Below are 11,617 nucleotides of genomic sequence, written 5' to 3'. Positions count from 1 at the left end.
CTCCCTCCCTCCCTCCCTCCCTTCCTTCCTTCTCCTTCTTCGTCTTCTTTTTTTTTTTTTTTTTGAGACTGGGTCTCACTCTCTCACCCAGGTTGGAGGGCAGTGGTGCTTTTGTAGAGATGGGGTCTTGCCATCTTGCCCAGGTGTTGACAGCTGTTGCTAGATCTCAGTTCTTGCCTTCTTAGTTTAAAAGAATATAGACAAGAGACACATAGCAAAGGGGAGGTGCAGTATAGAGTAATTTATTGCAGAGAAAAAAGAACATTTTGAAAGTTAGGTACAGAAAGGACAGGACACCCTGAGAGAGACGGGATTCAGGGCAGACTGCTTGTAAGGATAAGACAGCAGTGATTGTTGCTGGGAGACTCCCTTTGAGGGGGTTTTACATGATCACAAGCGGTTGAGAGAGGCGTTACTAGTAAGCATGTTCTCGGTGGTCCTCTCGGTGCCCATGCACAGTAGCTGTATGTGCTTGTTCATTTGTTGCATGTCTCATTAGCATCTTAAATCTCCACCTAGGGGTGTGTTTTTACTCTTTTAATGCACAAAGGGTCAGTTTGAGGACAGTAAAATCAAAGTGCGTATGCTTTCTAGAGGGGAAAGTCCCTACTGAAGATCACTTTGCTTGAGTGAGCTCAATTACAATGTGAATGCTGAGGCTTATTGTGTTGACTGTATAGTCACCACGGATGCTGCATCTTGAGGACATGGTCACTTCCTTGACTACCTATCCTGCCTCACAGGCTGGTCTCAAACTCCTGGGCTCAAGCAATCCTCCTGCCTTGGCCTCCCAAAGTGCTGGGATTACAAGCATGAGCCACTGTACCTGGCCCAACAATGAACTCTATGTGCCATGTGCTTTCCATGTATTATCTCATGTAATCGTCAGGTCTACCTGATCAGGTAGGTACTATTATCGTTCCCATTTTGCAGATGAATAAACTGAGGCTTGAGGAGGTGGAGCCTTTTGCTCAGGGTTACACAACAGTAGCCAGCATTTGATTCAACACTCCAAGCTCACTCCACTCTGCCCTGCTGCTTCCTCCCTGGGTGGAGATGATCTTCTCTGGGGAGGTGGCCTTTTGAGGGGCTGGCTGATGTTATCTCGGAGGGTGGGGAAAGCAAGCAGAGAGGCCACAAAGAGCCATTGGCAGGGGATGTGCTCCACGTCCATCTTTGGTTGGGGCTGGAACTCATCTGTAGGAGCCCTCTAACGCCACCAAAACTTGGCGGAACCTAGAAGTCTTCTCTTCTGTCATGAGGATAGACACAAGGTCTGCACTTTTGCCTCAAGTTCAAAGGGCCTGAAGTATTGAGAAGTACTTCTCATTTGTCTTTTTAAGAAAACTCACCCTAGGGCCAAGTAGTTTTTACAGGACAATGCTTAATGTAAGGTTCTAGAACTGTGCATTTGGATGTGGTCCCGGGTAGCCCTGGTCCAGGAATCACACTTAGGAAAGGTTACATCTAAGATATGGTCATAGCTGTAGTGTGGCACCCAGGAGAGGGTGGGAGGTGGGCAGAAGACCTCAGCCAGAGCTGAGTCTACCACTTCCAAGCTGTGCGCCTTGAGGCAAGTCATTTCACCTCTCGGAGCCTCTGCTTTCCCATCTATCCATTCATCCATCCACCCATAAACTCACCCAGCCCATCAGGTGATGCCAGTGCCCAGGCCCCACCTCCAGAGCATTGGCTTTAACTTGGCTTCAGGATTTAATTAGGCTCCTGGTGGGAGCCAGGATTGGCGTGAGGGCCATGGTGCTTGGCAGCCAGTTGGCCAAGTGAATGCATCAGGCTCAACCTGTGTTGGTTCAGCTACTTCACTGAATGTTCAAGGCACAGGTGAACCTCAGATATGCAGTTTGAATCCCTGGTGTGTTCTGCCAGGAGGGGTAAGGCAGAAGAATGGGCTTTGGGTCACTCAAATCAAGCCAGCTGGCTTGAGGGTCAGTTGGCTTCTTGAGCCAGTATCCTTGTCTGAAACAATGCCCGCCGCAGGGGGCTGTCATGAGAATTAACAGGATTACAAATGTAAGGGCCTGGCACAGAGCACAGATGCTTAACAGACTGTTGTAACTTACCTGTGGAGGTTTTCCACGGAGGGGTTTATTTAGAGATGCTAAGACCTATTTGGAGGCTGCAAAACCCCTAGACTTGAGCTCACTGAAGGGCACATGATGCCCTCGTGTGGCTCTAACTAGATTTGTCTTGGGAAAGGGTGTCTTTAACGTGAGTTTAAAAAATATCCATTCGTTTTAGTAGCACAACCACGTTTGGAGACTCGGGCTCTTCTGGGAATATTGCTTCGGTTGTTTATAAGCTCCTCCTGATGGTCAACTCTGAGTACGTTAACTGGGACAGAAATGTCTCATTTAAATTAAAAAAAAATCACAAAGAAAAGTGGTGGGGAATTGTGGTGGTGCCACATATAATAAACAAGGGAGAGACAAGCTCAGTCTAGAGGGACTGTGAATTAAATTGCAGAACATGCCACACATGACTATTTTACATGGTTCTACCCCGGGTTCTAATTTGAGATTCCTATAAAGTCCCTGGTCTGTGGCTGCCTTCACAGACTACAGAGGGAACAGTCTTTGAAGTTCTGCGCTCTCCACCAGGACCCAGAGCATTAAAACAAAAACAAAAAAAGTAAGGGAGGCATATTTAAGAGGCAGCCAGCCTATGCCTGAACAAAAAAACCACCACCAGAAAAAACAAACACATCTTACTTTTTGAAGTTGAACATTTGAGGCCATGGGAGTCAATATTTCAATAACCCATTTTCACTAGAAGATAGGGCATCCTTTATTGAGATTTGCATGACTATGGGTAGCTAAGAATAAGGAGACATCAGGGTAGGAGGAACCGTGCTTAGACTTATGCCCAAGCTAGGGATGAATGTTTGTCTGTCTGGTTTTTTTGAGAGTCTTGCTCTTTCTTCCAGGCTGGAGGGCACTGGTGCAATCTTGGCTCACTGCTACCTCTGCCTCCCAGGTCAAGCGATTCTCCTGCCTCAGCCTCTGGAGTAGTGGGATTACAGGCACATGCCGCCACGCCTGGCTAATTTTTGTATTCTTAGTAGAGACAGGGTTTCACTATGTTGGCCAGGCTGGTCTTGAACTCCTGACCTCGTGATCCACCCGTCTCGGCCTCCCAAAGTGCTGGGATTACAGGTGTAAGCCACCGCGCCCGGCTGGATGAATGTTTTTTAAACAACCTTAGGTGTACTATGCAGGTACAGATAGTTTAGAATGAACCACTTACACACTACACCTATGCAGAACAGAGCATTCAGAAGTTTCTTCCCTAAAGTTTGGCTCATCTATGACCTTGGTTCTTAAAAGTCAGGGGCTCTGGAATTACCTGCCCAGACAGAAGTCAGAAACTTGGGCCTAGAAATCTGGATTTTAAACTCATTCCCGAGGTGCTCTTCACGTATCTCTAGGGTGCTAAGCCAATGCTTCTTAGATTTGAGCAACCAGTGAAATTACAAAAAGAATCTTCAAGACTCACTTTGAGCTGTCAACTATTATCTCACAAAGAACAATGAAAAGCGATAATCATCTCCTTTCATCCTTGTTCCAAAAAAATATTATGTGTATTTGTCTTTGGAAAAAACTCTTGTACATGACCTTTACTGTTGTTTGCTTGGAGAGCTGTGTATGTCATTGCGGTCCAACATCTGGGAACCCCAAGGGGCTTTGGGCACCACTTTGGAATGGAGTGAATGACGGGCCCAAGAGACAAGGCTTATTAGAGAACACCATTATCTTCCATTGTTTTATTATTTTTTATATATATAGATATGCAGATCTGTTTTATGTACAACAATTAGTTCTATCAAATATTCAGACAAAGGCATTCTACTGGTAATTTCCCCCCAAATCAATTCAGGTAAAATTAGATACTTATGCACTTCATCGGCTATCAACACTTGCGACTTATCAATTTCAGTTCTGAGGTCATACACACAATTCAAAATATACATTAACTAGGTTAAGGCGATAAAAGTGGACTGAAAGAAACCACGGGATTCAGAACAATGAAACTGTGTATTTTGCTTGCATGAGAGTCATAACGTGAACAGCAAGTATTGTGCGTATCTCATAGCTCTTCAGTGGAGAGGGAGCGGCTTCTGAACATCTAAGGTGATTGCATGACAGGTGGGAAACAGCTGGTGTGGCCTGCTGGAGGCTTCGCCGAGGGAGGGCTCATTTCTTCTCTGCTTCTCCTTTTTTGGGTTCTTGTTTCAATTTGTAATCAGCCAGGGCGGCCTTGATTGCATCTTCAGCCAGCACTACAGGTAATGGAAGGAAAGAAGCCTAAGTTTCTAGATGTGAAAGAAGTGGTTTTGGGAATAGAAACTTTAAGAGCTTGGAGGAAGTGGTGCTGGTGGGGACTAAAGGGGTAACCAAGCCAGAAAGCTGGGGTGAGGAGTTGCCGGGCAGGTCAGCAGCTGCTTCCTGAACTGAGTTACTCCGTGGGTAATCCTGGAGACAGACTAGGGTTTAAATATCTGTGATCCCAGGCTAGTTCCTTAGCCTCTTTGAACCTACTTTCTACTCTATAGAACTAGGATAATCATGCTTTTCTTGCCAGGATAGTGTGGGGACTTACAGAAGATGTCTAACACATAGTAGGGACACAGCAAATGTTAGTTCTTGCCTGCTCCCATCAAAGTCTGGCTTTGGACAAAATCATGTTATGATAAAAAGTTGACATGACCTTTGGAAAAAAGATCATGTCAATCTGTTGATGGGATGGCATTTGCCACATCACCCTCTAGTGATCGAGAGTTTGACCACTTTTATTTAGGAGTCAGTATTCAAAGTGAGGCTATGGGGAAAATAAAAACCGAGAGAGCTGGAATGACAGCAGAAAGCAAGCAAATAGCAGAGAACATCAGCTAGAGGTTTCAGTATCTAAAAATGCCTAATAAAAGGGCTAGGGCTTTCCTGAAACCATGTGAAAATGTTTACAAGTGATGACCTTTCTTTATGGGTACTTAAAATTCCAGATCAAGTGGAAAGAACTTGGGTCTGACCAGGCTTCCTGAAGAATGAGTTAGTGTGTCTGCCCCAGCACCTGGCTCTTCTCCTTGTGAGTATTACCCTGGCAAGAGGCCTGACTCTCTGCTGATTTTTAACTAATTTGGTTAGTAAACCTCCATCGATGCATTAAGGCTAATGTTTCTCATTCCTTCTTTCCCTGAGAAGGTTAAGAAATGATGGAAAAAGCATTAGATTTAATACAGAGACCAAACTGGAAAGCCAAGTATAAGTCTTAAGGCATCTGAACGTTTTTTTTAGGATAGCAGAGAGGGGGACATGTACAACTGGGCTTAGTTGTTCCATATATACAGATGCAGACCCTGACAGTAATAGCATCCAGACAGGAAGTGAAGAAATACACAGGAAACAGGATTATGGAGAAAGCTGAGTTTCCTCCTCTGCTAGAAACAGCAGATTCTGAAATCAACGACTGGAGCTTAAATTCTGGCTCTCCCACTTATTAGCCATGTGACGTTGGTGTCTCAACCCAAGCCTCAGCTCCTTCATCCATAAGCGGAAAGTAATGACATCTACTGTGCACTCAAAGATATCTGTGAGGTTTAGAAATGATGTCCATCAAGCGCTCCGTATGATGGCTGGTGCATATCTCCTTCCGGCATGATTCTCTTAGGGATGAATGTGAGACCATGGGGGCTCTAACCCTCTGCAGGTTGTAAGGACAGACTCATGAGCTCTAATTCTGAGGGTTATAAACATGGGCTCCATGACCTAAAAGGACTGTTGTAAATGCAAGCTGAAATTACTGCCAAATGTCCCAGCTGACTGGTATGGAGAGCAGAGACTTACTGGAGCAGTGCAGTTTCACGGGAGGAAGGCAGAGCTCCTTGGCGATATCTGTGTTTTTGATAGTCAAGGCTTCCTCCACCTGAGAGGCATAATGGAAAGATGGGCAGTTTTAGCAACACTTTATCTTGTGAGGGCCAGACAATAAAAAAGGGAGGCCAAAAAGGCCCTCAGGGTTGGTGGGGATGATTTCTATTTAATAACTCAAAGGGCTGAGGGTCTTCTCAGGACTCCACTTTATCAAAGCTGCAGCTGGGATTCTCAAGCATGAAGTATACACAGCTGCACTGCCTGGTTTGGGTAAGCAAAGACCGTCCAGACACTTCTCTAAGCCAGGAGTGGAACCTGTGAGAAGTCTCTTAGGGATCTGCTTGTGGCCTGTGTCAGGAATCTTTTCCTTAAAAGGTAGTGATTTCCGACACTGGTTTTGTGAATATCAGCTTCTCTGATGTCCTCATACGAAATGTTAGAATAAATCCTTTTGACTACAAGTGCCAAATGGCATCAGAGAGGTTGGGACATCAGGTAAGTGGCACAGTGGCAGTGGCACAGCCGGGTCAAGCTGAACGCTCTCTTTGGTGTCACCCTTTGCCTATAGGAGCATCTCCTCCAGATCAACTGAGGAGGATGCCTGGGGTCTGGTTGACAGCTCGGGGGGATAATGTGAGGCAAGCAGATCCTTGCCCATGTGGAACAGTGCCCCACCGCCTTACAGAAAACCAGATTTCCCAACAGCTGGCTATGTCTGACTATCGTTCAGTTTCCCAATTCTGCTAACCCTTCCTGGCTGATTCAGGTTCTGCTCCTGAAACTCAGATGGGCGATCTCAAGGTTAAAGAAATGTTCTCTCTCCCATTTTCTGATCACAATTCACAGTCCCCTAAGGGCCAGGTTCTGGGAGCATAAGTGCCTTGTCTCATTTCTCCCTTCACCTGAGGACAGTTCCTGACAAATCACTTCAGAGCTACCTCCTGCCAGAGCAGGTTAGGTCTGAGCTTCCTGGCCCACAGGAGCTTGCCAGCCAGAAGGCCATGAGCCACAGGAAGCAGGTGGCACGTGGCCTGGCAAACCGCTCTGCCGTGGAGCTGGCCAGCTCCCAAGCATGCTCCTCCATGACTCAGCTCCCTGCACCTGGTCCCTTGGGGCAGCAAAGATGAGTGCCTTGCTGGTTGGCTTTTCTGAGAGGTTCTGACAGCAACTGGATTTTAGAAAGTCCAGCTCTTCACTGCTTTTGGGACCTTTGACCTCTGCAGCTACCAGGGAAAGACACTTCGGAGAGAAAGGGATGAAAGAGAAGTTCTAGCTCTTTATTATCTCTGCCTTTAGAGGGCTTGCGATCAGCCACCTAGATCACTGTTCTGATTTCGTTGTTCACTTTGCCCCTACCCTTGCTGTGTTTTTGATTCTTTAATCCCTCTTTTAACACAGGCTAGTTTATTTCACCAATCCTTGTAAGCCACCTAGAACCCTTCCTGAAACATGAGAGGAAATAAGCAAGAAAATAACTACCATATAACAACTCTCTGACTTGACAAATTATAAGAGTATTGGCAACCTTGGAGAAAGCCGAAGATTTCTTTTAAATTCTATTTTGTTAGAGGGACAGGTGAGGATCTTTTTTGTATGTAATTAACACCCAAATGAACAAATAAACAAAATGATCAACAAGAAAAAAACCCAAACAACATCTAGAATGATCCATAATTCCCAATTTGAAGAATTAATATAATCAACATCTGTATAGCAGAAACTTAAAAAATTTAGAATATTAAAAAACAGTCATGGTTACTTGTTTTTGACCCATTAGACCCATCAAGAGACAGGCTTGGGGTGAATGCAATTTCATTCTGTCAGATTTGTGAGCAACCTTACCGTCTTTCCTTTCACCCATTCAGTGGCTAATGAGCTGGAGGCAATTGCAGAACCACAGCCAAATGTTTTAAACCTAGCATCCACAATTTTCCCCTTTTCATCCACTTGAATCTAGAAAAGAGACAAGAGTTAAGTGGTGAGTCCTGGGACCACCCTCTGGAACTTGGCACTCACGAAGATTCACTGGGGCCTTCCCCAAGGGCTCTGGGCTTGCTTTCCATACTACGTGATGGCATTAATTACTGATTTTGCCTTGTTTCAGAGAGCTGTGATGAAAAGTGAAATGCAGGGACAACTATCCAGGCCCAACTGACAAAGATCAGCTGAAATATATGTCCCTCCACCCCAATATTATTTTGTTTTGCGACTCTGGCTTGCATTTTGGCTATGAACTTGTATTTGAGGCAGTCTGCTCACAGCTGCTGGGGCAATCTGCCTCTTTAAATACGGAGAGAGTCCACAATAAAGGTCTCTGGTTAATACTTTTTTCTTGGGCAGCAGATTATACTTAGTGGTTTCCTCCTGTTTTGTTTCTGTATTCCAAGATAGGTATGAAGATCTGGCAAGCTGCCCACTCACCATGAAGCAGCAGACTGGCGCTACAACAACAGTTTACCCAAAGCACTAGACACTATCTTCATGTTGCCCCCAGTCCGGGGACAGGTTTAATTTACTGTGTTTCTTATCTCACTGGGGACTGCTAGCTCACTGGGATTTTCCTTTGATCAGTAAAATTCACAAAACTCTTTCGTTGGCTGAAGTTGGAATTTAAACTTATACAGTGAGTACAAAAATGAGATTACTTTTCTATTTCGGAAAAAGTCGGCATAGTACACTAGCCTAGCAGGAGAGCTATGATTGAGGCCCTGTTCCAATCATGTCTAACATGGACTCATCCCATCTCACAGGAATAAAGATGGAGACCGAGTGAAATGCTGTATATGCAAGTGCTTTGTAAACTTAAAGGGATTTTTTTTTTTTTTTTTGAGGCGGAGTCTTGCTCTGTCGCGGGACTGGAGTGCAGTGGCCAGATCTCAGCTCACTGCAAGCTCCGCCTCCCAGGTTTACGCCATTCTCCTGCCTCAGCCTCCCCAGTAGCTGAGACTACAGGCGCCCGCCACCTCGCCCGGCTAGTTTTTGTATTTTTAGTAGAGACGGGGTTTCACCGCGTTGGCCAGGATGGTCTCGATCTCCTGACCTCGTGATCCGCCTGTCTCGGCCTCCCAAAGTGCTGGGATTACAGGCTTGGGCCACCGTGCCCGGCCTTAAAGGGATTATTGTTATCACTATTAAAGACTAGCCATACCTGTAATTTCATTACGTCACCACATGCTGGAGCCCCCACCAGGCCAGTTCCAACATTTTTAGATGTCTTGTCAAGGGACCCCACGTTTCTAGGATTTTCATAATGATCAACAACCTAAAATGAGAGGGTTAAGATAAATCGTGTTCACTCTCTATTGGTACTGGTCTCTGGTATGATGGCAAGCTCCTGGAAGTCAGCATCTGGAACCTGGCAGGCAATCACCAAATTTCACCTGAGTAGAAAGGTCTACACTCATGTCAGTGAGAACCATTTGTGACCCCCAATTCCTTTTGTGTCTCCTCTACAACTACTTCACAGATTAGCGATACCTAGAAGAAAAAATAAATCAGTGAAATCATGTCTTAATTCCATAGGGTTTTTACGAAAATACTTGACTTTTACCCACCTACATCACCAGACTTGGGCTCAAACAGCAGTTTTGTTATTTTCAAATAAAAACGATCCTCAAAGGATGATTACTATTTAAAAATTCTAAAAATAACTACGGCCCAGGGAGGGAAAACTTTCTTAGAAGCCTTAAGGTAACTGTTACACAGACAACAATGCTATGGAATGTGTACGTTCATGTGTCTTTTAAAATAAAAACAGTGCCATTACCGTATTTCAGAGCCTGTCATCACCCTGGTGCAGCAGCGCACCCTGGCTGCTGAAAGACTGCTAGTCCAAGTTTCCTCGGGGTGTACCCTCAACAAAACACACCCCCGGGAGGGGGAGGAGTGAAGAAGCCCTTGGAGAAAGGGCAGAGGCCAGGTCAGAATCAACATCCATTCGAACTGGCACACAGAAGGCCTTAATGTGGTTAAGTAGTAAGCACCCCGATCTTCCAGTCCCCTTTTCCTCCCCATCTCACTGAGGATTTTGACTCCAAGTAAAGGCACCTATAGGATAGTATCTAACGGAGGGACTTTTTGTGCCACGTTGATTTATGGCATTCTTTACTTGTTTCTAGAGTGGGAGTCTCACGTCTGGGGGACTTTGCGTCACCAGATAGCAAGGGGCTGCAAACTATGCATCTATCCCTCCTTCCCCGCCAAAAAAAAACCCCAAAACAAAACAAAAACACTACGCATGTTGGTTACAAGCCTGACTCCCCTATGCACTCCTAAAGCAGTAACAGAAACGGTCTCCTCGTGCTGGGGCCTATGTGCCAGGAACCATGACAGGACTCCACGCACAGTATCCTTTGTAAGAGACAGCTGAGAGGCCCTCATTTACACCTGGGGAAACAAGTTCAGAGAGGCGCAGTGACTAGCGCAAGGTCATCTGGCCAGGGCAGCAGCATGGCTGAAGCCGGAGCCCGCTCCGGGGGTGTGTCTGTCCCTGGACTCTAAAAGACAAGTCCCAACAGGACCCTGCCTCCTGGGCTGTTGGCGAATTTAAAGTTGGGACGCACGAAGTCGCGGCCAGCGGCGGGGTCCCCTGGAAGTCGCAGCCCGATGAGCGGTAACTGTTGTTTATCAGTTGCAGTGAGCCTCACTGCGCAGCAAGGGAAAGTGAGTCAGGGCAAACACGGGGGAGGAGACCGCTAGTCCTGGCTACGTAGAACCCCGCAGCCGCCGCTCCAGCCCAGGCCTCCGCCGAGTCGGCATTCCGCGTGTCCCCTCGTTTGTCCCTACCTTCTTGTGATAGAGTCGGGCCGGGGCCGACAGCTCCCGGGCGGGGAGGCGGGGGCTCCGGAGCAGCAGAGCCGACGCTGCTCGCCTCAAACGGCCAGCTCCAGCTGCCGCCATCTTGCCGGCTTGCGCCTGCGCCAGTCCAGAGCGACGCCGAGGGGCGGGGCGCGTCTGCGGGTCGGCTCTAGGCTGGGAGCGCGCCTCTCTGGCCTCACCGAGGCTTTGCGCCTTACCGTTCCGTGCATGCGTCCGCCCTCTGGCCCCGCCTTGACCACGCCTCTCGGGGGCGGGCGGGGGCGGGCGGGGGCGGGCGGGGGCAGGTCTGAAGTCGCTGGAGGGCTCGTCCTGGGTGCTGGATTCTGGTTGAGAGAGGACCTCAGGCTTCTGCAGTGTGGGGATGCGGCGTAGAGGACCACCGAGTCCACTTTTCCTAACCCTAAGGAAGCTGAGATTCAGGGCAGTTTGGTCACTCCATCCAAGGTCGCTTAGGGCTTAGGTTCAATTAGAATTTGAACTTGGGTAGTCCTGGGTTAGAATCCTGGTTCGGCTCCTTCCTGGCTGTGTGTCCCTAGACGAATGGTACCGGCTCGCTAAGTCTGAATCTTCCCTTTTGTATTAATTCGAGGACAATTCCGTCATCATGAAGCCAGCATCTGTGTCGAGTACCTACTATGTGTCAAGGCACTCTACTAGACCCAGGGATCCAACGGAAAGCAAAACAGACGTAATTCCTGCCCATTAAGCTTGCTAATGAGGGAGCAAGGTAGAGATAGAGACACACTCCAGTACTTGCCTATCTCAACAAATGGGAAGCTTAAGAAGTAAACGAACACCATGCCCTGACTGAAAAAAAATGAGTATATGTCTATTTTTCTCTCTAAAACAACAGCAAATTCAATTTATATGTCGGTGCCTAGCAATTAAGAATTTCTAAAGAAATACGTATTTAC

The 11,617-nt window shown here is 46.9% G+C and overlaps 1 protein-coding gene across 1 annotated transcript; it reads right to left on the bottom strand.

The window, feature by feature from the left end:
- Positions 1-3,768: 3,768 nt before the first annotated feature.
- On the bottom strand, positions 3,769-10,889 carry ISCU (iron-sulfur cluster assembly enzyme). Its single transcript, XM_023197727.1, has 5 exons — positions 10,671-10,889; positions 9,034-9,147; positions 7,728-7,838; positions 5,859-5,937; positions 3,769-4,297 (listed from the first exon to the last, which is right to left on the bottom strand). Exons 1-5 carry the CDS (start codon positions 10,782-10,784, stop codon positions 4,212-4,214), a joined length of 504 nt encoding a protein of 167 aa, XP_023053495.1. The 5' UTR covers positions 10,785-10,889; the 3' UTR covers positions 3,769-4,211.
- Positions 10,890-11,617: the final 728 nt, after the last annotated feature.

The sequence above is a fragment of the Piliocolobus tephrosceles genome, chromosome 10 (genome assembly GCF_002776525.5).
Source record: "Piliocolobus tephrosceles isolate RC106 chromosome 10, ASM277652v3, whole genome shotgun sequence".
NCBI classification, from domain to species: Eukaryota; Metazoa; Chordata; class Mammalia; order Primates; family Cercopithecidae; genus Piliocolobus; species Piliocolobus tephrosceles.
This window is presented reverse-complemented; position numbering and strand designations above follow the sequence as displayed.

Excerpts from the sequence above, each read along its gene's own strand:
- ISCU (XM_023197727.1), bottom strand. The coding sequence starts at position 10,784 with ATGGCGGCAGCTGGAGCTGGCCGTTTGAGGCGAGCAGCGTCGGCTCTG. Across the intron at positions 9,148-10,670 it reads CCCGACTCTATCACAAGAAG|GTTGTTGATCATTATGAAAA; the intron begins GTAGGGACAAAC and ends CTCTCATTTTAG. Across the intron at positions 7,839-9,033 it reads GTGACGTAATGAAATTACAG|ATTCAAGTGGATGAAAAGGG; the intron begins GTATGGCTAGTC and ends TCTCTTTTCTAG.